Below are 27,699 nucleotides of genomic sequence, written 5' to 3'. Positions count from 1 at the left end.
GTTATATATTTATTACAAATATTAAAAACAAAAAACATTAAATAAAAACAATAAAAAAAGACAAAAAGACAAAAAGATAGAAATAAGAATTTTGGGGTACATAAAAAAAACCCCTCATAAATAATATATATGATTTGATAGCCCATTAATTAAATAAAAAACTGTGTATGGTAACTATAGTTCAAGAGGGATAGTTCATGTGACAGGTTTGGGAAGAAATATGTCACGAGTGTCATTAATAAAACTTGAATGCTTAATCTCAATGAAGAAAGAAAACATCTGATAATATGGCTGTTAGTTTAAATAATGTAAAATATATTGTATTTATATTCATCCACTTAAAAGTTAGATTTTTAATTTTATGTTTCTAATTTCATTATGATATTCATTTTAGTTATAAGTTGAAAATATAAAAATCAAAATACCTTATTTTTATAATGATGATTGATGAATCAAAACCATAAATGAAAACATGACCAACATAAAATATATTTTTATGAAATTTACGAACCAGGCTTCTAAAATCTAGACATTTTCGCTAATTTTAATTTAGACCCCTTGTGCTTATTTTGGGTTCGTTTAATTTCATTGTCTTCATGACTAGGAAGGTGTAAAGACTTGTTTCAGTTACCCAGAAGGTACCGAGCTTCTCGTTATCGGTTTGGAGTTCATACGATCTCTGTCTCCAAATTCGTATGATACTCCTCCTTGTTTTTGATGGTTTTCTTTCATTTTATGGACTTGGTACTCGTTATTCATGTTATCAAGATTAATTCTCTAAGCTTTTCATGGTGCACACCATGTGTTTGTAAAAATGCCTCTAACAGCTTATCGTTCGCTCGCCCAAGGAATTGAACTTATCTAGCTTAAATGATTGGTTTCCGATACTTAGACTTGAATACTTATTAGATCAACCGAATTAGTTCTTAGTATCCACGCTACCAAGATTAGTTCCCCACGTTTTTCATGGTGCACACCACCTGTTTGTAGAAATGCCTGTAACAACCTATCTAGCTTAAATGATTGATTTCCGATACTTAGACATGAATACTTATTAGTTCAAGCGAATTAGTACTTAGTATCCACGCTACCAAGATTAGTTCCCCATGTTTTTCATGGTGCACACCACCTGTTTGTAGAAATGCCTCTAACAACTTATCTAGCTTAAAGAATTGATTTCCCATACACATTCTCAATCCTATCAGCACCATCTTTATTGGTTTCAGGATCTGTGAAAATGCTGAAGTCATTGGTTTTGAGAGCTCGTTCTACACAAAACATTCTCAATCATGTGCAATTCATTCAACAGGTACTAACTACTACACACTCTCCATACCCCAAAACAATGCAACAATTTGAGTATTTGACTCTGACATATAAATTAATAATACTGTTTCACCATCACCATTGATATAATAATGTCTAAAATGCCCTTATGCAAAATGCAGCGAGGACTCCACAGTAGAAACAAGATGGCAATGGAGTACATTGCAAAAGGGTGGAATGCACTTAAGGAGGTTGATAGAGTGATTGATTATTGTGAGCCCAGAGATAAACGACTCATTCCTCACCTTAACACTGCAAAAGATAACTTTGAAATGGCTCTAGAAGTTGATAACTCAAACACTCATGCCAGATATTGGTTATCCAGATTGCACCTTAAATACCATGTCCCTGGCCAATGTAAAGCCATGTAAGTAACCACTTTAAATTATCTCCCTATATAAATATAAAATAATAATTTCTTGATTTTGCAACAGAGGAGCTGCTTTATTGGTCGAAGCTGCAAATATGGGTGATGCAGATGCTCAATATGAATTGGGTCGTAATTTAAGAATCGAGGTTCTTTTTTTTTTTTTTTTTAATAGTTATCTTCTTTTAATTAACTTAAATTTTTTACCATAAACTAATTTATAAACAGAATGAAGGTGTTGACACGGATCAAGAAGCTTTTTATTATTTGGAGAAGGCAGCAGACCAGGTATGTCACTAAAGACATAATTATTAATTACCAAACAATTTTGTTTTTAATTTTTAAAAATATATTTTTGTTTAGAACTTAATCGGGTTTGATGTGTAACAATGTTGTAGTTGCAACCGGATGCTCTATACCTTCTGGGAGCTGTCTATTTAACAGGTGACTGTGTTAAGAAAGATGTTGCCTCAGCAATATGGTGTTTTCATAGAGCTTCAGAGAAGGTATATAATAATATAACAACTCATAAGTCATACCAATCTACTTTACTATTTCTACTGAGGTAATTAAAATGTATCCATATTTACCTCAAAAGTCAAACTATAATTTTTTTTTTTTTTACATATGTGTAGGATCATGCTGGGGCAGCAATTGCATATGGATCCCTTCTTCTTAGAGGTATCCCCCCTTTAAAGTTTCTGTTTTCTTTCCATTATTGTTTATGCTAATTCATATGGATTTTTTTTTTTTTTTTTTTTGTGTGTGAACAGGCTATGAAGTTCCTACATCTCTAACAAAGTTTAATCTAATAAAAAACGGGAGGAAACTAAGGAAGAAAACAGGTGAAGCTAATCCAATCCAATTGGCAAGAGAACAATTTGAAAATGCTGCAAGATTAGGAAGTGATCTTGGATTCAGATGGTTAAAAAGACTTGAGGAGGAAGAGAAGCGTCTCCTTGCTGCATAAAACATATGTACCTTATGCATAAACGCTAGTACACACATGTTTTGGAATAAACATAGTTAATGAATGAGAAGTATCTAAAATTTTGTATTTTATATAATCATCATTAACTATTTGCACCGACTGGGTTCATATGAATATGTCCAAAAGATCAGTTTACTTTTTTTGGGGCTTGAATTATTTAAAGATATGTTTGTTGTAATTAAATATTTGAAGCATTGCGTTTATGATATGGATTAAAAAAGATTAGGAAAACATTAGGATCTTTGGATGACAGCATGATAATGGTTACAGCCTGCCAATACTAGGGATACAGAATTTAAAAGTCCCTTTCTAATCTTATTTTTTTGTTTTTTTAATATTTTTTTTATCATAAATTGTCTGCAAATAACTTCCTGGAAGCAACAACAATAATGCACTAAGTGTTTAGTTTATAAGTTATAATATCTTTGACTAAACTAAAGCTTCATATTTTAATTATTAGTGTTTTTCTTGTTTTAAATGCTTAACCAAATCAAACTGGGTCAAAAGAAGCGAGAGGGTCAGAATGAAAATATCGTCGAAAATGACCATCCATCTACAGTTGACTTGCATATTGCATAAATTGAGAACTGAATTTGAGGAGAATTGAAAGTAACAAGAAACTGGAACTTGATAACGAGATAAAATTTGTCATTCTCATTGATAAGTTAGAAGAAGAACAAGTGAAACAATGACATACGTTCCCATGTAATCTAAAACCATTAGATTACAAAAAACTAAATTGACTAAAATAATGATGACAATAACATGATTTAATTATGAAAAAGAAACATAATGCAATTTTAATATAGGTACCAATTAAAACTTCCACTTAATTTATCTAGGAAAAAAATCAACATTCATAATATATATATATATATATATATATATATATATATATATATATATATATATATATATATATATATATATATATATATATATATATATATATATATATATATATATATATATGTTTTCTTTTTAATATCAATAACATTTGTATCGCATTAGTATTACAACAATGGGGTTATTCAAATGTAACTAACATATGTAACTTTTATACCACCTCATGTGAATAACCTACAAGCGATAAATAAAAATTGGATATATAAGTTATTTATATGTAAATAATACACATGTCAAGATGGAATAAGTCTAGTTCCTATTAAAGTGAATGTCTTGTTCCTCACAAGTTATATGTGAATAATACCGGATGGAATAGTTTTATTCCTATTAAAGTGAATGTCCTTATTTGTAGGATTGTGATGGATAGGTCTCCAACTCGTTTGAATTTGCGGGATAAATGAATTGCTTTGTAGTTCATGCTTTGCTTTGTTTGTTTACAAATTTGGGGATTCTTCTAGTCATATTTTTGCTAATTGCACTTTAATCGCATCGATTTGGTCCCGAGTGGCTCTTTGGTGGCAAGTTTCATTGCCTTAGGTTCGGTCGGTTGATACTTTGTTATCTTGGACAGAGTCGTCTTCATTACCTACAATTTCTAAACAGACGTTTGAAGCGATTATTATGTCATCTTTTTGGGTTCTTTGGAATTTCCTGAATAAAGACTATTTTTGGAACGGAGAAATTATTTTTGATAGACATAGTTTCTTCCTTTATTTTGGGCTTGTAATAGGCGTAAAAAGTGCAAATTGTTGTGAGATTGTTAGCTTTGTAATCCACAATTGAGTGTAGCTTCCTTGTAACTTTTCTCTAGCTTCTTACTCGGCGTTTTTTTATATATTTTACTCCACGGTTCAAAAAAAAAAATACACATGTCAAAAGAGAGTTAATGTAATATTAAAATTCATATTGTATATAAAAATGGTTGATGTGAATATCTATTTGTATAAAAGAAAAACAAGTCATGCTATACTTGAGTTGTTTGGATAACAATAAAGTGCCAGAGAGAAAATGGAAAAAAAAATTAGTGTTTTAGCATAAATTAAAGTAGCAATTAGCAAATATTAAGGAGTTTGAATGTAAATTCTAATAAAAATTATGTTTTTGATTGACAAAATCAAAGGAATAGGAACTTTTTAGATTACTATGGTAAGGAAATCGATCATTCTTTGTCTAAAAACAAAAATTTCAGATTTTATTTCATATGTTTTACTACAAGACAAAAATACATTCTCATCTCATTGTTATTTTAATCATAATTTCTCAATTTTAAAATATTATCATCGTCTCAAAGTCAATTTTCAATATTAAAAGTCTCTTTTTTAGACTACTCGGTACGGGCCCGTCGAGGGGTGTTATTGCCTAGGTGGCACTACCTCCATGACGTTACCAAGGGGGGACCCCCCGGGTCGTTATGTGGTGCTTTGTTTTGGTTGCAACGGACGATTACGCGTTTCCATTTTTTCAATTTATTCACTTTATAGTTGACAAATGGTAATATTTAAAAAAAATCATATACTTTCAAAACATTTCAAAAAAATATGAATCTGTTCGATGATAGTGATGACGATGATATGTTTGTCTCTATGATGTACGAGTATTGCACGAACGTGCTACTACAACCAAATCCAGCTCCTATATTAGCCAGGCATGCAACGTTAAATAGAGATCACGAAGAAGGGCACATACATTTAGTTCATGATTATTTTGCAGATGATTGTGTCTACCAGCCACGCGATTTCAAAAGAAGGTTTCGTTTGCGGAAAAATGTTTTTGTTCGGATAGCCAACGCCTTGGAAAACAGGTATTGTTTCTTTCAAATATAGCTTTTACATTATTTACGTACATTGTTTTTTTTCAAATATAGCTTTTACATATTAAATATACGTTTAGGTATGAATTTTTCCAAACGAGAGATGCTAGACGTAAGCGAGGATTCACAGGGTTGCAGAAATGTGTTGCTGCAATTAAGCTTATGGAAATGAGAGAGTCGCCTCATTCGATTGACGATTATATGAGAATGTCTAAGAGAACTGCAAGAGAAAGTTTGTATAGATTGGTGAGGGGTGTTGTCGAAACCTTCGGTGACGTTTATTTGCGCAAACCTTCGTTGAATGATATACAACAACTATATGCGACGCATGAAGAAAGACATGACTTTCCGGGTATGCTAGGAAACATTGATTGCACACATTGGGACCGGAGAAATTGTCCCGTGGCGTGGAAAGGCCAATACGCAAGTGGTCAGCATGGAACACCTTTGTTGGTATTGGAGGCCGTTGCGTCCCAACATTTATGGTTTTGACATGCTTTTTTCGGGGTTGCGGTTCGAATAACGACGTGAACGTTCTTGATCAGTCACCAATATTCGACGATATTTCGTCAAGAAAGGCACCAGATGCTCCTTTCACAGTGAATGTAAATGAGTATAAGTTTGGGTATTACCTTACGGATGAAATATATCCAGCATATTCCACATTCGTGAAGACGTCTCGACACCCAGTAACATCAAGAGAAAAATTGTTCAAGAGAAAACAAAAAGGAGCACGTAAGGATGTGAAACGTGCTTTTGGAGTTCTGAAGTCGAAATGACACATAGTTGAACATGCAACACGACCATATTAGTTAGAAGTTCTACAAGATATTATGTATGCATGTATCATAATGCATAACATGGTGATTGAAGATAAAGAACGGAACATTGCGGAGTATTCGGCTTTGGAGCCCAGACATATGTAATTTCAACCCGAGACAGCGAAATATTTACATAGAGTCGTAGATATTCAAGACGCACGAAAACATAGACAACTTCGAGAGAATTTGGTTGATTTTATGTACGATGGAAATGAAAATGAATAAATTAAGAGCAAAATGTAATTTTTTTAAATATTATGTTTTCGTAATGTTTTTTAAAATCTATGTTTAATTAAAAAAAATATGTTTTATTTAAATAAGATGTTTTAATTAATTAATTTTGTTTAAAAATAAAAAATAAATCGAAAAAAATAAAATAAAAAAAGAAATGATGACATGGAAAGTTAAAGATGTTATAACTAGTTGTCAATTTCCTCTATTTGGTGTTATAAAACCACAATAACATGACATGTGAGGTGATAATTTTTAGATGTAATAACACACTTTAACTAGTTGTCCACACTCATTAGTCTTAGCTTTCTTATACCAAGCAACAACATCATTTATCTTTGATAAATGATGTTGACAAGAATCAGAGGACATTTACTAAAATCATATAGTTTTGTGTTGTCTTTTAATAAAAGCAAATAGTTATATACGTATTATAATATTAATCATTATATATTTATACATTGTTTTCAAAAAATGAAAATTGATTGTTAACTGTTATAAGACCCTGGCAAAAAAATAATAATTATGTTTGATATTTGGTGTTAGAACTTGCATTAGCTGATATTATTTGCGACATGACCCAATAATAATTTTTTTTGACTTGTTTATTTATCACCTTTGGATAGATAAAATGAAGTCCAACATTATGGCATAATTTCTATAGTTATTTTCCGTGTTTGAGAATATAACCTATCTAATTGGGAGAACAACCATATGTCCAACCATAAAAATGTGTTGTATAAAGAGCTTCGGTCTAATGGTATTTGTTCTTCATTGTTAAGGTCTTATAAGTAATTTATGAATAGTTTAAATTTGTTGTTCAAAAAATATGAGTAATTTAAGAGTAGATTAAATTTGTCGTTTATAAAAAAATATGTTAGTGTTTTGATTTAGGCATTTAGTTTATTTAACAGTATTAGCCCTTGTTTCACATATTCTAATTGAGATCTTATTTCTTTATTTTTGAGGAAAACCTATATATTATTAATTTATTGTGTTTCATATTAACAGTTTACTGACTGTGATGTGGCTATGAACAACTTAATGATCACATTGCAGTTTAGTTTCCTTATCAATGTATCGTTGCTTTCATTCTATGTTAAATTTATTTGAAAATGGTACGTACATGTGACACTATGTGTGTATTATTTTCCGCACATGTTATCGAAGTTGCATATTTCACTAATGTATCATTAATGTAAGATTTTGTCATGTAACGGCAATATGGAAATTCAAGTTAAAAAGGTAATCTAGAGTAGCACCAAAACAATAAATGTGTGTCACATGTCCTTTATCATTGTTTTATTTCTAAGAAATATAAAATTATCCAACTGTCAAATCTCCAAAAAAGAAAAAAAATAAAATAATAACCATCTATCCTTTTTCCCGATTAGATTTCAAGGGTAAGTTGATGTTGATGATGTTGTTTTCCAAATTACACGTGGACATGATCATTTATGTGAAATAACGATGATGATCATTTATGTGAAATAATGATGACTCTACATTCGTAGAGACATGAATGACATGGTAATCAATCTTTTGTTACCCCATTTTAATCGAGATTACATGGTCTGTTCTTACTCTCTTTTTAATCTTTCAATCATCTTTATCATATATATTATCAATCTAACTCAATTTATTTAGCAAACAAGAATTATTTAAGAAAATCTAAGAATCTTGACTCCAAGCCGATCATTGAGAATAAACACATTATGAGGCATACTCCATCAAATGGTTACACCAACATTACAACTTTCTTCGTAAATTATGTGGTCGCTAGGGGTGAGCCAAAATGGTCAAACCTTGTTCAATCCCATTGGAACCATGTTAACCCAAAATACCATCCGTGGGTTGGATCCCAAAGTAACCGAGTAGGAACATAGTCTTGTCCAATCAGAAAATATTGATTAGAATACAACCAATTAGTAGTTGGGCATATAACATAATGGAGGAACATGTCCTAGTAACCAGACCACCCGGGGGTCCATGCCATGCAACCCTGCCCTTTTCGTCTCTATCCCCAACTGCACTGATCGATCCATTGTTTCATTTGATTAGATTTGAGCATATCTTTTAAATGGTATGAAATGTAAGGTGTCCGGTAGTTATTTAAAAGAAACATAGACACATTATTTGCATATGTTTGCACACATGTGATGCAACTTATCATTATGTAGTATGTGTTGTTTTGAGTTGCTTATAAAATCTACCATTATTTCTTTTAGTTTCCGTATAACAAGTTTAAGGACTTCTTCACAAATACCACACTATATGACGGGGATTGTGGTTCATTGTTTTTTTTTTTTTTCAAAAAGTTCGTCCCTAATAATAAAAAAGAAACTCGAATTAAAAAAATGTTTTATCCTGAATTAAACGTATTTTAGAACAACAAATTACAATAGAAAAAAATAGCTAACATAGGGTTGCGTAGCCGTCCAACCCCATTAATCCGACTTCTCATGTTTAAAGACTTGAAACTTTTATTTTAAACAAAAAACACATGATTTAAAAGTTACTTCAAGGTTAGAACGGCACTCGCGACGTCAAACCCATAAAGAGGGAGAGGGCGTGGCATTACTTCCGTTGGCCTTGTAGCTTAGGCTTGCAATGTTACCAAATAGAGGTGCACAAAAGTCCGATAAATCCAAAAATGTTTTTTTTTGGATCTAATACGTATTTGAAAATTTAAATTTAACCCCAACCAAATAAACTCTTGAATTATATTTATTTAACATTTTCTTCATGGGTGTATTCTTCTACGTGTGATCAAACTAGTCCAGAAACAATTTTGTATCATTTCAACGACATCTAAATAATTCTTTAACAAACACATACTGTCATTGATTCACTCGTGAGTCGTGAACTTGGTTTCGATATACCCTGCAGCTAAGAAAAAAATGAATTTCATAGCTACCGTAGAAGTCATGTGGACGATTAGTAAATCACGGGTCATGATGGCTAATTGGAAATTATTGTTTATTTATATCCTCCAAGTCAAAACGTCAAGGTTTTAAAATTCCTTACCTCTAAAACGCATTAAAAAGTTTGATGTCATATGATATCTAGTTCGTTATTTCTTGGTGTTTACTAGCATTCTCCAATAAAGCATTACAAAGTTGGTAATTCGCATCTTGGTCATTTCTAATTCTAGATGATTTCCTTATCGTGCCCCTCCTCATGCTTGATTGACAATATTGGATTGAATAATGGTGAACTAACTTCTGCAAAGTTTTATTCAAAAAAGATATTTGTGTTTGGGATAATGACTTGATAGGGTAAGATACTTTTTGAAATGTACACATTTAGTCATTATTCTTTTTTTCTTGTAAAATAAACCCTTATACTTTATTAATATGTACACATTAGGTCATTTTCACCGGATTCTACAGGTTTTGCTGACGTGGAAGAGTTTATTTTACAAAAAAAAGAATAAGGACTAAATGTGTACATTTCAAAAAGTATCTTACTCTATCAAGTCATTTTTCCTTTCTTTTAATTTGTTGAAATGAAATACCCATATGGCATCCACATATCCACAACGAGATTTTTCCAACTTTTATTCATCATGAAAAAGAGGGAGAACCCCGATCTCCGGCGACTCCTTTGTGTGTTCCTACACATCACTGGTAGCAAGGAAGAATGATGGCAAAAACAACAAGGTCGAAAGGGGAGACAGAAGGAAGTAGAGACGGTAGTTGGCTGCGAGGAGCTGCTCTGGTAGCCCCCTCGTCAATTCTTTCTTCTTTTCTGGTAACATATCTCAAAGATGGAGGCAAAGAGAGACAGATCGGAGAAACATAACAGGTAAAGAGTGTTTGGCTGTTGTTGTTCGACCGGAAGGAAGAGAGACGAGAAAGAGAAGGGTCGCCGCCCTTTTCTTGTTGCTAGAGGATCACCCATCTCCGGTGATTAAGCTAATTAATTGCTATTTAGTGCCACTTGTGCTTCCACATCAGCAAAAACTGTAGAATCCGGTGAAAAGGACCTAATGTGTATATATTAATAAAGTATAAGAGTTTATTTTACAAAAAAAAAGAATAAGGACTAAATGTGTACATTTCAAAAAGTATCTTACTATATCAAGTCATTTTTCCTAAAAGAAAATTCGTATATGACCGGTATACTGGGTATAGCCGGTCACAAGGACTGCATTGTTACAAAAAATAAAGTATAAGGGTTTATTTTACAAGAAAAATAGAATAAGGACTAAATGTGTACATTTCAAAAAATATCTTACCCTGTCAAATCATTATCCCTTTGTGTTTCAACAAATCTTGATTCGGTTTGGTCTATATTTAAATTCACGACGAAATTTGAAATTAATGTTTAGATACTGTCAATATTTATAAACGATTTAGGACGACGACACAAGTAAAAGCCAAAGAAAACTAATGCAAGTATTTTATTTTTTTTAGTTTCAAAATAGTGACTATATAAAAAAAAAACATGATATTATCTGACATTTTCTATTGGGCTAACTATTCTGTCACTAAAACAATTTGATTGACAACCAGAGATTTTGTAGGGTAACAAGCCCTTGATAATAACGACTATGCGAGAATAAGAAATTTCATGGGGGCTGTCCAAACATCGTATGTCAAATAAATGAAATGATTATTGTTTTTGAATCCGACAACTATTCAAGATTTTGATTCAGTCCAAAATCCTTTTTTTTAATATCCCAAATGTCAAACCAAAATTTTCATCTAATACTAAAATCATTTGTTCCAATTATAATTTCAAAGATCTAAACGAAACCATTTGATTCAAAACATTTATCATAGTATAAAACTTAATAGTTATTAAGTGTGGAAATACCCAATAAATATGATACATTCAAGTCACGCCCTTCCTTCGATACAAGAAAACCTAAAACAATTTAAACTTAAAACCGTATAAAGCTTAGTATGTTCTTCAAGATAAAAAATAGAATACATAGTGTAACATCCCATTTTCACAACAAAAAATTTTTCATTTTTATTAAGGTAAAGCCTCCCAATTTATTAATTTAGTGATTAAAAAAACCATTTATTCCGAATTACATTTATTAAAAATTAGAGTATTGTAGAAACGCGGAATCTTCAATGTTGTTGATAAGTGTGTACAGTCCCGCCTTTGCCTTCCAGCAATAACCAATGTTACCTGAAACCATAAACAACGGGGTAAACATATAGCTTAGTGAGTTTCCACCATATAAATAGATCACAAATACAATCAAACATGTTGGGTACAATCAACCATCGGGTTGGAATACCCCAGACCCAGTCAACCTCCGGATCCGGTCATCCTCAGGATGGAATACCCCATGTTGGAATGTCAATATACAATAGGTCCAAACAACCATTGGGCTGGAATACCCAGGGTTTGTTGGCCTACTGGTCTTCCCGGGCCTCCGCGCCTATGATTTACAACCGACCTGCACCGGGTATCTTGACCTACCGCACAAAGCAGCACCGCCTCAACCCAAACCAAACATAGTATGTCATCATATAACCAATCAGGATCAAGTAGGCACATAATACATGCAAACATTAATCATACAACTCACTACTTCCTACCAATCCTCTCACAACATGCAGTCCTGCTACCAGCTAATCCTCATAGAATGTGTAACCACAAGTAACCATAGGTGAGATAGCCACCCAAACAAATGGTCCTATTCTAGAGCCAAAACCAAACAAGGAACATGCAAGAGAGCCTGGACCAAGTGTTCTCAGGCTATCCTACATGACAACAAACAGTCCCTAAGGGTACACCATAAATGATAACCAGCAAGCACAGATAACATACAGCTCTACATGTTGTTACCACAAAGCTACATACTCAATACCAGGAGACAGTTCTAACCGATCACTACAACATAACAACATACTCAATACCAGAACACAGATCTAACAGATCACTAACAACATAACAATATACTCAAGTATCAATAATCCATGGAATGCATGGTCGTATATACTCAGAGGTGAGATAGTCACCCGGACAGGGATCCTACTCTAGAACCATAACCAAACAAGGAACATGTAAGAGAGCTTAGATCAAGAGTCCTCAGTCTATCCTACATGTCCGATCATTGTCCAAATAGAGTTCCCCGATTCTAGGGTTTTTCACATAAAATGATAACTAGGGTTAGTGTTCCACACTTAACCCCTTAAGGACTTAATCCATTAAGTCCAATATTGCATTAAGTTAATTGTAGGGGAATTATTAAGTATTATTTAAGTTTAATTAATAGTTTTAATGTGGGTCCCGACTAACTACAAAATCAGGGTTTCGTAACATTAGGGTTTTCCAAACCCTAATTAGGGTTTCCAACACCTAAGTTATATAATTAGTTAATTTAATAAATATATGTGTGTTTATAAATCGGGCACCACCCACTGCTACCTCGGGCAGTGGTGTTCGGTGACGGTTCATGGTGGCAGGAGGCAGAAACCACCATTGTTATGGCGGGAGTTATAAGTTTTTAGGTCCAAACGCACACACATAAGCACACAACCACCTAAGGTGGCGGCATAACGATGACATGAGGTGGCAGTGAGGTGGTGGTGGTTGCGCGAGGGGGGGGGGGTCCTTGATTTTTCGGCCATAAATCGCTCCTACAATCATCACACATTACACACACATATTTACACCCTATCACACACACAACCACCTCTCACGGTGGCTGGTGGCGGCTGAAGAAGAAGGTAACATGGCGGCAACCACCATGGTTGGCAGCCATTGTGGTTATTCACATATTCCGGCCATCTACACCCACCCATCGACTGAAACATGCATCCATACGCATCAAAATCACACACAACACCGAAACTCGAGCATCAATTACCGAATACGCAGCTAATCTCAGCCACCCTTGCAGTGGCGTGTGGCAGTCGGACGGAAAGGCGACAACGGAACAGCCGTCGGAGCGGCAGGGGCGATGTAACACCGAAAAAAAAATGGAGAAAGAGAGAGGAGAGGTTTGTACAACCTTAACCACGAATGGCAACAACGACAACCACAGTTTGTCGTTGGTTGCGGCAATGGAAGCAATAGTGATGCTACCCGACGGCTTGCGATAGCGATGTGGTTGACGACGGCAGCTAGAGATGAGGGGGCATAAGGGTGGTGGCTAGAGTCTTTTAGGGTTAGGGTTTTTTTAGGTGTAACGATGCTAAAATGAGGAAACACGGGGAGGGGGTGACGGGTTTTAGCCCCGGCTCCTCCAATTCAAACTTTTTGCCATTTTAACACTTTCAGTGCCTGCACCTCCTTTCTTTTCAAATTAAGCACATTAATTACCAAACAGGTGCTTCACAAAATCCTTTACATTTCAAGTCCTAATGTTACAATATAGACCCCAAATTCTGGAATTTATATCATTTAACTCCTTATCGCTAACACTGACAAATTACTAAGGATTTAGGCTAAAATAAAATAAAATAAAATATAAAATACATCTCGGGATTTTAGGGATTATTATTTATTTATTATTATTATTTTAACATCTAAAAAATTCATGAAAATTTAAAACTTTTTCAAGCATCCAAAAACCATTAATTATTACAAAATGTTTTCAAAATAGTTTCATATCAGAGTATCCCAGAAATCAAAATCATAAAATGTGAGGAGGCGCACGATCAAGCCTTCGCCTTCCCGCGATCATCCGAAGTACTTGAAACAAAATCCAAAACTGTAAGCCCAAAGCTTAGAGAGTTCCCCCAAAATATCAATGTCATACAAACCATAACAATATCATAACAAAGAGCATGCATATAGAGTCTACAGTATGATTGGACTGCCCTCATTGGGCCTTCAGTCTGTCTGGCCCACTCTCAGAACCTTCAGCATGTCTGGTCCACCCTATCAGGCCTTCAGCCTGTCTGGACCGTTCTCCAGGCCTTCAGCCTGACTGGTATGCACCATTGGGCCTGCAGTCTATCCGGTTCGCCCTGGGTATGTTGGCCTATAACAAAAAGCAGGTCAGCCTCAACTGACCCCCAAGCATACAATCAGCGCATAAATTACAAATGCTAGCATGTACAAATAGTCAGACCAATCTAAGAGATCACTAATCATAGCATCATCCTATATACTAGGATACCGACCTAACATGTTACTAAACATAGCATCATCCTATATACCAAGATACAGATCTAACATATCACTAAGCATATCATCCTGCTATAACCAGGATAACAATCCAAAAGGGTCCAAGCACAAACACCTACAATCACCATTGATTTCATTCCATAAATTCCCAAATTACCAAGATACCCTCAGAAGTCAAACTTGGTCAACCCTTGGTCAAAGTCAAAGTCAACGGTCAAGGTCAACAGTCCATGCTGACCCAACTCGTCGAGTTCTTTCAGAACTCAGAAAATTGCGAAAACCCGAGTCAACTCGCCAAGTTACCAAACAACTCATCGAGTCAAGGTAGTGTCCAGAAGATTTGGGAAACACCTAACCAATCCGTCGAGTTGGCTATGCAACTCGTCGAGTTCCTTCAGCCATTTTCTCATTCAGATGCTTTTAAGAAAAACCAAGGCTCCAAACTGTAGATCTACCCTCCTAGGGTCTAGTTACCACGTAAAGTTTCCAACTTTACGTGCATGCAAGGATTTAAGAGGCTAAAACACCCAAAACTAGTCTTAGGAAGAGGTTTAGGGCATGGAGAAGGGCTAAAGCTTGATAAAGTTGAGAACTTTATGTCCATGAGGGCCTATAGGAGTCCAAATCTAAACTCCTCACTTCAAAACATGCTCAATACCAGAAATGCTTCAAGAATAAGCTAGAAATGACCCTAAACTCTTGAATTGAGAGATCTAACAGGAAAATGATCAAGGTAATGACTTTTTACCTTCAAATGAATGCCAAGGCGAAGTAGATGTTGGATCTTCAAGCTCCTTCTCATTCCAAGCTTCTCAATCTTCAAGTCTCTTCAAGAAATGCACCAAATACACACTCTTTAGCCTCAAACTCAAAATAGGAGGTTAGCTCGATTAGGGTTTGTTTCTGGACGTGAAGGTGGTAAGGAAGGCTAGAGAGAGGACTTAAGGTCCTTTAAATAGGGTGCAAACCCTAAAAATTAGGGTTTTCAAGCATAGCCTCAACTCGTCGAGTTGGGTCCTCCAACTATAACACCCATAAATTTTACACCAAATTTAAACTTTTTCAATCATAAATAAAACCCAATGGTATTGTTTACAGAAAATGTTTTCAAATCATTATTCAATCAGAGTGTCCCAAAAGCCAGATCATAAGGATGAGGAGCAGTACGGTCACGCCTTCGCCTTTCCATGATCTCCTGAAGTACCTGAAACAATAACTGAAAACTGTAAGCCCGAGGGCTTAGTGAGCTACCCCTAAAATACCAATACAACACTGATAATACAATATGAGTAATAATCAATCAATCAACATGCATATTAGGCCATCGGCCTGACTGTACCGCCCTACAGGGCCTACAGTCTAACTGAATCTATACCGAGCCTTCAACATGACTGGACCGCCATGTGGGCCTACAGTCTCCCCAGACCGCTCATAGGGTATGTTGGCCTTCAGCACAAAGCAAGACCGCCTCAACCCAACCAACGAGCAAATAATCATGTGCGCATAACATAACATATACTGGCATATACAGACATCAAATATATATATCTTACTGATCATCAATCATAGTAATCCCTCATAACTAGAGCACCGACCCAGCATGCCACTAACATACCAATCCCTAAGGATCATAAGAACGTAATATATTGTCTATCCTGATTCCGATCTATCAGATCATAATCTCATACATATCATATCATAACCATAACAAGTAAAGGGCTGGCCTTGGTGCCTTAGATCCTTTTGATACAATGAGGATAACTCACCTTGCAGATGTCGACTCGGTAGATAAACTCCAACTCTCGCATCCCTTGCCAAAGACTCCACCACCTATTACCATAATACGAATATACCCATACGTTCTCAACCTTAAACAGTACTCCATAAACCAACTAGTCAACCCTTGGTCAAAGTCAAAGTCCTCAGTCAAGGTCATCCATGTTGACCCTAACTCGCCGAGTGCCCTCAGCTACTCGCCAAGTTCCTTGAAGTACTTGCCCACTCGTGAGAGTCACCGGGGTGACTCGCCGAGTTTCCTTCATGCAACTCAATGAATACGCACACATATATAACTTGGGGGAATCTCATCCGACTCGCCGAGTTGTTTATACAACTCGTCGAGTCTATGGTAATCTCCAACGGACTCGTCAAGTTGTTCTTCCAACTCGCCGAGTTCATTCCTATCTTCATATGACTCGCCGAGTCCCTTCAATCATTTTTGCCATACATACTCATTTGAGCCATGCAGCGGCTCCAAACTACAGATACAAGCTTCTAAGGCATGCTTTTCACGTAAAGTTGCAAACTTTACGTGCATGCATAGCTATAAAGGCTCCAAATGTCAAATACAAACCCGAAATGGGGTTTCCTACCCAAGGGAGGTTTCATTCACATCCAAACCAGAAACTTTATGACCCTAGGACTTAAGAAGGGTCCAGATCTGAAGTTACAACTTCAGATCTAGTCCATAGTCCACCTTATCAACTCAAAGATCGATAAAAGCCCTAGATCTCAACCAAAAGAGGTCTAGAAGAAAGATGAGGTAAAGGTGACGACTTAATACCTCCAGATGATGCTATCTGAGGTAGACTTCTGATTTCCCACACCACTTTGCCCCTAGCCTTTTGTCCTCCAAGCTCTTCTTCCCAAAAGATCCCCTCTCCAAAGCTTTAAACACAAAAGAATGAAGCACCACACGAATTAGGGTTTTTAGAGCTCTCAATGGAATGCAAAGAGGCCAAAGGAGGCTTATCCTTCCTTAAATAGGGTGCAAAACCCCAGGATTTGGGTTTCAACTGCCAGCTCCTACTCGTCGAGTCCTTTAATGAACTCGGCGAGTAGGTCACTAAACATGCGATCCCACCCCGCTGCTACTCGACGAGTAGGGCAACCAACTCGTCGAGTAGGAATTAAAATCAAATAAATTCTTATTTAAATCAATACCTGAGAATCGGGGCGTTACACCAACTCGTCGAGTAGGTCCTGAAGTTCACACGGCCAGATCAATTTCTACACGACGAGTTGGGGCAGCCAACTTGTCGAGTAGGTCTAAAAATATGAATATAGCTTTAAATTTTATACCTGGGAGTCGGGATGTTACAATTATTATCCTTATTTTTTTATTAACTTATTTTATTTCATTTTTTTTATTTTTAAACGGAATGTTACACATAGCCATATACATAACAATAAAACCTATTTTAGCCAATGAGTCTGTTTTAACCCATGTGAATGTTGTGGTCCTCCCATAATCTTATAATCACTTTCGTTGTTGCAGTCCACCTACAGTCTTTCCTGCTATGGTCCTCCTATAGTCTTTCTAACAAGTTCCATGGTCCTCCCATAGTTTTTCATACAGTTGGTATAGTCCTCCCACAATTTTTTATATAGCTGTTATGGTCCTCCCATAGTCTTTTATGCAAAAGTCACAAAGACAATCTAGCATATTACATAACATAGTGAGAAGACTCACGTGAAATAAACAACAGAAGCTTTATGTGACATCCCCAAAATCACGGCCAGAAAAAACCGGTTTAATTTAATGTTTTTAAAATGATTTCAGAGTAATCATTTGATTAAAAGAGTTACGGAATTTGTTCCCAAAACAAAATATGATAAAAATAAGATTTACCAAAGCATTTCTTAAAGAAATGTATTTTTCATTATATTACAATACTCAGGATGTCATGTTCCGATAAACAGACCAAAAACATAAACATTTCAATGCAGACCTTACAACAGTTATTTACAACAACAGGTCTATAATCCAAAAAAATAACTTGACAAGTCATCCAACTTATGCTCTGGCGCCACTACCTGTAATACAAAGAAAACTGAGTGGGTCAGGCTTGGGAACCTGGTGAGCATATAGGGTTTTCAACCCACAATAAATAATTATATTTAATTCCACCAACCAACAATAACCCAATTACCCATTCTCGTTTTTCTCACTTTACGTCCCTAAAACAACTAACACAAGGGACCTAGTCTTAGAATATTTCATCGGGGTGACAACACAAGCATTCGGGGGTTTCCTAGCAATATATGTCAAATAAGGCAACCATGAGGGGATGGAGTACAGCGAATGAACACCCAAGTTCATTAATGTTGGATATAGTGTCTAAGTCCATAACTATATTTGGTATGTACTTGACCTGACCCGACATGGTCCATTTGGGTTGCACTTCACCCGAACAATTTATGGATAATCTTTTGAGAATAGTATAAGTTATGAGTTATTAATATATTATAAGTTCTAATATATTAATATAAAATCATATTATTTAATTAGTATTGATCTATAATTAATTTAGAGATCACAAGTATGACTAATTAAATATGGGCTCTTGTATTTATATAGTGTGGGCTAATGTTTATTTGGAATGGGCTAGCCTTGCATGGAAAGTCCATGGATACTCCATGGAGCTTTAACCCATGGATCTCATGGAAATGAAAAGACAGGGGTATTAGGGTTTACATGGATGTAACCCTAATCCACCACACTATATAAAAGAGGCTTTGGTTCTTGAAATGACACTAGTTGTGGTGAGTAAAGTAAGAGGGCCGATTTCAAGAAAGGTGATTAATATTCTCTCAAAGTTCCAAGTTTGTGGTGACTTGTGATTTCCATTTGAGGCATCCATACTATTGGTGCCAGGCTCTAAAACTCCAAGCAATCAACTATAACTACAAGGTAAGTAATTCTACTAGCTTTATTTGATTCAAGTTCCCCATGCCATGCTAGATAGGATAAGAACCTTGGAAAAATAATTATTTGCATGTATCTTAGTCAAACATAGATCCAAGGTTTCTAGGGTTGCATGTACACCATAGGAGTCTTAGAATGCTCAAAACCTATCAGTAGTATCAGAGCCTAGGCTTGTTTACTTGATACTTGATGCAAATAGCTTAAAAATCGGATTTTTTTGTTCACTACCGTATGAACTCGTCGAGTCCATGGAGGGACTCGAAGAGTCCATGAAGAAATGCATGCTACTAGTCGAGTCTGTTCATGCACTCGACGAGTAGAGGCTGCAGTGTCCAGTTTTTCGAGTTTTGCTGTTGGAAATGGACTAGAAACATTACCCTAAACTGTTTTAGTGTTATAAAACTTGTTTTAGATGGTGTAATGTTTATTCTAATCCATTTACAATGGCTATTATCAAAATTACAAGTTTTATGAGTAATTTATGATTCTTGAAATGTTCATATTCATGTTCTTGAACTTATGAAGATTAGATGATCATAGGAATTGTATGTAACCTACTTGGTAGTTTAATTCTTGATCATTATGTGTTTTAATGGTGTCCATAACTTGTCCTCAAGTTATGGAAAACCAAAGGTCACACTTTAATAAAAACCATTAAAAGAACACAAGAGTTAGAAAAATGAAGAGTCTTCATTTTTAATACTAAATTAAATCCAACCCTTAGAATTTTAAAAGTTAAAATTCAACCCTTATACTTTATAATATTATAAGTTAATAATATATATATGTATAAGATCAAGTCGTCTTACCGCTAGTACGCCTCATTCACGAAGCCGGTCTATAAGGGGGGTATAAGGTTGTTGCCTATAAAATGGCAACTTAATGGGTGTCCACTCTCACCCACCGCTTCCTTGATCGGTGGATGGTCATTAGCCTAACGGGTAGGACAAGGACTTATAAATTCTCATTAAAAGTATAATGATAATACTAAAGTAACTAAAGCTTATTAAATTCCCAATCTTAGTTATTTTAGGAAAAATGTGAATAAGGTGCTAATCCATGAAATTACACTTTACACTTTGTTTAAGTCGTTAGTGGAGCGTGTGTGGTTAACCAGCACACTAACTTGAACTTAACAAGGTAGGTAAAGGGTGACTTAATGTTTGTCATAGTATCAATGGAGCGTATGTGGTTAACCGGCACATCGATTGAGGGGTAATACATTAAGGGTACCAAGTAATTTGCATGGTTACTTCATACCTTGTTTTGTGATCCTCGGCATCCCGGTCACAAAACTTGAAGGGCACACTCGAGATTGAAACATGCCATTGAAGAAAGTTCAATGAATCTCAAAGAATCTCAAAGAATCTAGGAGTTTCTAAACCAATTAAAACCTAATTAAATATTCCATTTTTTCATGGTGGAAATTGGTGAATTGTCATTCACCTACCTTCAAATATCTTATAGCTTAGATTACGACATCCCTCTTCTAAGTTATAAAAATATTGTGTTGGGTCCTAGCCTTAATATTACATTTGGGTGTTTTATTAAGGACTATATCTATATCTAATCTAATCTATTCCCTCTTCTTTTCAGATGTCTTCCAATAACAATGCTTATGGCTCAAACCCTACTAGCTCCTTCTCTCTCATGAATCTGTGTGGGAGTGTCATCTTTGATGGGTCAAACTTTACTGATTGGATCAGAAACATCAGGATGGTCACTCGGTATGAGAACAAAGAATATGTTCTCGACAAGGAGCTGAAGGTACTCGAGCCAACTGCTACTCCTGAAGAGCCTGCTGAATATGAGGTACATGATAGAGATGCTACAAAAGTAGCATGCATCATGATGGCCACCATGACAGCCGAGCTCCAAAAGTCCTATGAGGACTATTATCCTTTTGAGATGCACCAAGACTTGATGGACCGCTACTATCAAAGTGCTCGTCAAGAGCGATATGAAATAATATCCTCCATGATAACAACCCGAATGAAGGATGGTGAACCCATCACGGGCCACATGAAGAAAATGCAAAGGTATGTGGACCATTTTCTAAAGCTGAATGTGAACTTCCCCGAGGAGTTAGCAATATACATCATTTTGCACTCCTTACCATCGTGTTATGATCAATTCCGCATGACATATGACATGAACAAGGAAGAAGTCACCCTCATCAAACTTCAAGGACTCTTGAAGACCGCCGAAAGTGGTCTAGAGGGTAAGTCGGTTGTTACTACTCCTACTCCTACTCCAACTGCGGCCAATGTCTTGGCAATCGTTCATGGAAAAGGGAAGAAGAGAAAGAACCCTTCTAAGGGTACCAAGGGTAAGACCCTTGAAGGATCCTCTTCAAGCAAAACCAAGAAAGGTTTTGTCACTCCTTATGCTAACCCTGATGAGGCTGAATGCTTCGATTGTCATGAAAAGTCGCACTGGAAGCGAAACTGCCCAAAGTACCAACAAGATTTGAAGGATGGGAAAGTAAAATCTAACCATGCAGGTATATACACTATATTGTCTAATAACTCACCTCATTCTAAGTCTTGGGTCCTTGATACAGGTTGTGGTATTCACATACGTTGTGATTTGTAGGGACTAAGAAGAAGTGATAATGTGGAGCAGGGAAGGATAAACTTGATCATGGGAAACATGAAAGCTTCACCTGTCACCAAGATAGGATTTTATTCCTTAGTGCTAAATAGTGGGTTTACATTAGATTTGAATAAATGTTATTGTAACACCGAAAATTTGAAAACAATTTTTCATTTAAAAATAATCGTTTAATTCTTAAAAACACTTTGCTTAAAATCTCATTCATAATCGAATTACAAAACATAACTCCATTTTCACTTGCATAATAAACCAGGATCCTCAAAACATGACTCTTTCTCTGATGTGTACAATCGAGCCGGTGCCGTCCCGTGATCCTGAGAGAAACCTGAAACACATAACACAAAACACTGTAAGCACGAAGCTTAGTGAGTTCCCCAAAATACCACACATAACACATATTAGCCACTCGAGGCTATAACTTTGTGGGTCTGTGGACCCTACTCTATGAACCTTCTGGTTCTAACTCTGTAAACATGCACAACATAAATCACATAGAAATAATGCAGTACAACACATAGCATACAAATACTCTGTCACATAACTCTGGTTACCTACTCAAGGTAAAGTATAGTGAGAAGACTCACCTCACGTATCTCGATAACTCGCAAATCCCAGAAATCACTCGCGCTTGATCCTCCGAGCTATAATCCTCCTATAACACAATATATCTCTAATTAACACTTTCACAACTAAGGTTGACTACCCCTATCAAGTAAACACTGGTCAACTCTGGTCAACGGTCAACGGTCAACTTTGACTGGACTCGGCGAGTGCACTAGAGCGACTCGGCGAGTCTATACGCGTTCAATGACTGCCTAGGATCCTTTCTTGACACGTCGAGTACTTCCCTGACTCGACGAGTTCCACCTGGCATGAATCGCGGGGCCACCACGACTCAACTCGCCGAGTCTCAAGAACAACTCGGCGAGTTCCAACTTGACTCAGTCCACCTGTCAACCCTCTCTGACTCTCCCTGAATCACTGAGTCAACCCTTAACTCGGTAAGACCACTCGCTGAGTGGTTATGGGCAATCTTCATGCTACTCGCCGAGTCTGTTCTTCGGACTCGGCGAGTCTAAGCCATGCATGAACTCAAACTCACTCCTGAGGTCAGATCCGTTCCAGTAACTCATAGATCCAGTCCTTCCAAGCACATTTATCAAGTAAAGTTACAATCTTGGTGCTCATGCAATGGTCCAAAGGCCTTATTTTATGATATGGTCTCTAGAATGCTATTCTCGGCTCATGGCCTCCATTAACACTCATAAAGCTTGAGGGAAAAGAGTCTATGGACCTCTTTGGGTCCAGATCTAAAGCATCAACACAAAAAGAGGCCAATTACTCCATGAATCATTCCACAAAGAAGCCCTAACTCTAAGATTTACACCAAGGGCTGAGAAAGGAACGAATGGTTACCTCAAATGAAGTCTCTGGACTCAGGAATCACTGGATTAGCACCTTCTTTGGTCTCCTCTTGCCTTGATCCTCTTCTATATGCAAAATCACCCACAAATAATCAAGGATCTTCCTCTTTTCTCTCACAAAACGCTCAAGGACTCTTTTAGGGTTCTCTCTGGGGTTGGTGGCCGCAAATGACGGCCATAAGCCCCTTTAAATAGGTCTCATACCCTAAAATTTAGGGTTTCATTAAACAGCGTGGACTCGCCGAGTCCACCTTTTGGACTCGCCGAGTCCGGACGCGAACCCTTTCCCAAACTGCGATCATACTTGACGATTTTGAGCTCCAACTCGCCGAGTCTCCTCACAAAACGCCAAAATTAAGAAGAATAAATAATACCTGGGATTCCGGGCTGTTACAATTCTCCCCCACTAGAAGTAGACTTCGCCCTGGAAGTCTCACTCTGCAAATAACTCCGGATGCTGCTCACGCATCTCAAGCTCCGGCTCCCAAGTCATCTTGGACCCCTTATGATGCCACCACTGAACCAAAACCAAGGGTATCTCCTTGTTCCTCAGAACCTTGATTTTCCGATCTCTAATTACCACTGGTCTCTTAGCATAATTCAAGCTCGCATCCACCTGAATATCCTCTAATGGAACCACTGCCGACTCATCGGCTAAACATTTCCTCAGTTGTGACACATGAAAAGTGTCGTGAATATGCCCCAACTCTGCTGGCAAATCCAAACGATAGGCTACCCAGCCTACCCTCGCGATCACTCGGAATGAACCAATATATCGGGGCCCCAACTTGCCCCTCTTCCTGAATCGAATCACTCCTTTCCAAGGAGAGACCTTCAGGAATACAAAGTCACCGACCAAAAATTCGAGCTCGGACCGGCGCCTGTCCGCATAACTCTTCTGGCGACTCTGAGCGGTCAACAACCTCTGCCTGACCTGCTGTATCTGCTCTGACGTATGAAACACGATCTCTATACTTCCCATCACACGTTGCTCTACCTCTCCCCCGCAAATGGGGTCCGATACCCCCTTCCCTACAACAACTCAAAGGGTGGCATACTGATGCACTAATGATGGATGTTGTTGTAGGAAAACTCTGCCAAGGGAAAATACGGGCCACAATTTGCCCCCCGAAATCTAATACACATGCCCGAAACATATCCTCGAGCATCCGAATCGTTCGCTCGCTCTGAAGTGTCCGCAGACATCACCATGGTAAACTCTAGCTCATTTCTCGTATTCATCTTCGATATCGAGCACCAGGTCAGCTTTTGGCCCCACAGCTGAACCCCCAAAGGTCACACATAACATGATCCAAAACATCTCACTAACTTCCTCCCCGTGACCACTGTCACGGCCCAATGACACGCAAGTCACGAAATTCCCTTTTCCTCATAAAAATACAATCCAATCGAAGATTGACTCAGCTCTAACCTATGGCATCTGCTGCGCATATTTTCCCGCGCGCCTCGCTGACTCTCCCGACAGAGACGGAGACCCCAGTCTCGCCCCGATTTAACCAATAGGCTCCAAAAACTCAACACTAGGGCTACTCAAGCCTAAAACTCTTCTGCATCATGCACTTATCGGAGAACACTCCATCATCACACTCTCTTGCCGTCTAGTGGGTACTATGGCTTCCCGCAACATTACGACAGCCTCTGACTAGTGAGTACTACGGGTCCCCGTAGTATCACAACGCCAACTAACTAGTGAGTACTACGGCTCCCCGTAGTACCACGACTCCCTCCCTCTGACTTGTGAGTACTACGGCTCCCCGTAGCATCACAACACCCTCTAACTGGCAAATACTACGGCTCCCCGTAGCATCACGACTCTCTCTCTGACTTGTGAGTACTATGGCTCCCCGTAGCATCACAACACCCTCTGACTAGTGAATACTACGGCTCCCCGTAGCTTCACCCTATACTCTCATTCTCATTACAACGCTACACTATGTTCACTAACTCATGCACTGAAGACTATCATAGATAGTTACACACACACTTGCCCCGATATGCATTACAGACTCTGGCGGCAACCGCCATAACACAGAACCTACCTCTGCGGAGATCCACTTCCTTAAATAATCCCTCTTGATGACAATACACGAAGGGCTCCCACTGGAACCGTGGATACATGATACATCACTGGTCATCTTAAACCCAAGACTCTAAATAACTCTGAAATCGGGACGCTATACGCGGAAACCACAGAACACCCTAACAGAGCATCACAATGTCCTGCCTCTACCACTGATTCCCTTACTCCCAACACCATACACATACAACAATACATTTCCTCTGAATCCCATAATAATTTCTTATATCACTCGATGTGCAACTTCAGTGCATCCAAACACTCAATTGGAATACAAGGAAGGCGCTAACCCTTCAGAACACACTGATGATCTTCCGAAACTCTTTCCACTACTGATCAAAATCCAAGCGAGAATACACATCCCAGCCCGGGAATTGGCTACTCGACAATCTTCTACCCATATTTCAACCCTGAAGTTCTCAACTGCCCATACCATCATTACGAGTCTTCTACTTGAGACGACACTGACCACCACCAGATTCCTGACCATTGATCACCCGCCGTGGAGACACCCATCCTTCTTTCAGACATATACCACATGCATTATCTCGCCCTACACCTTTCCTTGATCACCAATGACCCTGATCTCATGAATTCAAGCCGCAGGTTTCTGCATCCAACCCCTAACCGCTCTTGCACAAATCTCTGGTTTTCTCAATAAACCACCCGGTTCTCCCCCACTTAGGGTTCGAACCATCACTATCTGACACATCAACAACCTTACGAACTATTTTCACCAACAATAATGCACCTGCCCCTGGAAAGTGCTACGCAACGCCCGATAATCCCCTTTAAGGAAATCAATCGATCTCATAACTCTGAACCTCAGATGAAACCCTCAAGAACTTCTCGTCACGACTGCCTCTAGTCGTTCCAAGTCTTGTACCAATCCAATACCAAACAACTCAATTGTCCAATAACATCACTGACTCATAGACTGGACCACGAAATCATCATACTCCCCCACCTCGACTCATCAACCGACGTTCCAACACATGGATCATCCCAAGAACAGGGACCCACTCCCATATTCAATACCCAACATAAATAGAAAAAACCACTGCACTGATTAACTCGAATGGACTCCCCACTGATACCTCTACAATACGCCCTACTATACTCAAATAGGTGTAACGTGGTCCTCGACTATCTCAGTCCCAACTGACTATCTGCTCATGGTAAATCACTGTCTCGCAGCACACATGCTACCTGATACTCTGATGGAAAATCATCATCAATGACAACCTGCAGGGTTTTACCCCCAAACCTGAAACTTAAACATCAGGCCTCTCATGTTCCGCACACGAACATAAATAGCACCACTCAGGTCATAGAAGGTGACATCTCCTCTATCGACTGATTGCTCAACTCAGACCGAAATTCTCCCCTCCCTCTAACTCCTTACCAAAAATACTTTGATAGGCTCTCGACCTCCCTCTCAAGGGACGCCTCTTCGAACTCAATCATGACCCACAGGCCTAAAACCCATAGTGTCCAATCTCTACCTCATCAATCGTGACCGGATAACCGGAGAACCACAAGCATCATTCACTATGAACCATGGTACTCATCCCATGACATCTCTTCTCAATATGCTCCGGTGTATGGTACTTGAACCATAACATCACTCCTCCATCTGTTCCGATGTATGGTACTCGAACCATAACATCATTCCTTCATCCGCTCCGATTTATGGTACTCGAACCATAACATCACTTCTCAACCTGCTCCGATGTATGGTACTCGAACCATAACATCAATCCTCAATCTGCTCCGATGTATGGTACTCGAACCATAACATCACTTCTCAATCCGCTCCGATGTATGGTACTCAAACCATAACATCACTCCTCAATCTGCTCCGATGTATGGTACTCGAACCATAACATCACTCCTCAATCCGCTCATTAGAACCTTCAGAATACTCCCTGTATCAAGTATGGGTCCTCTGCTTTCAGTAGTACGAGCCCATACTACCTGCCACATCTACCCATACTATCCACACGGACTATCCCAGAGCTCTTAAGTAGCTGCTCGACCTTCTCGTTCACCAATTCCGTCGCGTGCTCGCTCCCCAGCGAAATTCTCTACTCTGCCAGCGTACTCATCTGGCTAAGGTTACTCCTTAGGCTCTTCCTAGATTCCCACACTTCTCTGCCATCAGCTGCTCAAGAGCTCCTAATGATGCCAGCCATTTACCTCCTGAATATCATCATATTCGCTTGGTAGCTGACTCCCATCATCGAGAGTTCCACAAAGCACAAAGCAAGCAGCATTCGAGCATCGAAGAATATATATGAC

General features: G+C 37.8%; 2 protein-coding genes across 3 annotated transcripts; both read left to right on the top strand.

Annotated features, from left to right (window-relative positions):
• Positions 1–404: 404 nt before the first annotated feature.
• On the top strand, positions 405–2,824 carry LOC111901423 (uncharacterized). 2 transcript variants are annotated; one of them, XM_023897272.3, is made up of 8 exons: positions 405–638; positions 1,227–1,309; positions 1,449–1,693; positions 1,761–1,842; positions 1,922–1,981; positions 2,092–2,199; positions 2,329–2,374; positions 2,467–2,824. In XM_023897272.3, the coding sequence occupies exons 2-8, from the start codon at positions 1,238–1,240 to the stop codon at positions 2,661–2,663; spliced, it is 810 nt and encodes a 269-aa protein (XP_023753040.1). In that variant the 5' UTR covers positions 405–638; positions 1,227–1,237; the 3' UTR covers positions 2,664–2,824. The 2 variants fall into 2 exon arrangements, with proteins under 2 accessions (XP_023753040.1, XP_023753039.1); XM_023897271.3 differs by having other exon boundaries at positions 406–693.
• Positions 2,825–5,128: 2,304 nt separating this feature from the next.
• On the top strand, positions 5,129–6,179 carry LOC111901483 (uncharacterized). The gene is made up of 3 exons (XM_023897353.1): positions 5,129–5,391; positions 5,481–5,853; positions 5,946–6,179. Exons 1-3 carry the CDS (start codon positions 5,129–5,131, stop codon positions 6,177–6,179), a joined length of 870 nt encoding a protein of 289 aa, XP_023753121.1.
• The last annotated feature ends 21,520 nt before the right edge of the window (positions 6,180–27,699 follow it).

Source organism: Lactuca sativa, chromosome 2, assembly GCF_002870075.4.
Source record: "Lactuca sativa cultivar Salinas chromosome 2, Lsat_Salinas_v11, whole genome shotgun sequence".
Lineage (NCBI taxonomy): Eukaryota > Viridiplantae > Streptophyta > Magnoliopsida > Asterales > Asteraceae > Lactuca > Lactuca sativa.
Note: the sequence above shows the minus strand (reverse complement) of the source record. Positions and strands in the feature narration are given on the sequence as shown.

Coding starts and splice junctions, on each gene's coding strand:
- LOC111901483 (XM_023897353.1), top strand. CDS start 5,129: ATGAATCTGTTCGATGATAGTGATGACGATGATATGTTTGTCTCTATG. Junction 5,392..5,480: donor GCCAACGCCTTGGAAAACAG/GTATTGTTTCTT, acceptor ATATACGTTTAG/GTATGAATTTTTCCAAACGA. Junction 5,854..5,945: donor AGCATGGAACACCTTTGTTG/GTATTGGAGGCC, acceptor GTTCTTGATCAG/TCACCAATATTCGACGATAT.
- LOC111901423 (XM_023897272.3), top strand. CDS start 1,238: ATGCTGAAGTCATTGGTTTTGAGAGCTCGTTCTACACAAAACATTCTC. Junction 1,843..1,921: donor GTCGTAATTTAAGAATCGAG/GTTCTTTTTTTT, acceptor ATTTATAAACAG/AATGAAGGTGTTGACACGGA. Junction 2,200..2,328: donor TTCATAGAGCTTCAGAGAAG/GTATATAATAAT, acceptor ACATATGTGTAG/GATCATGCTGGGGCAGCAAT.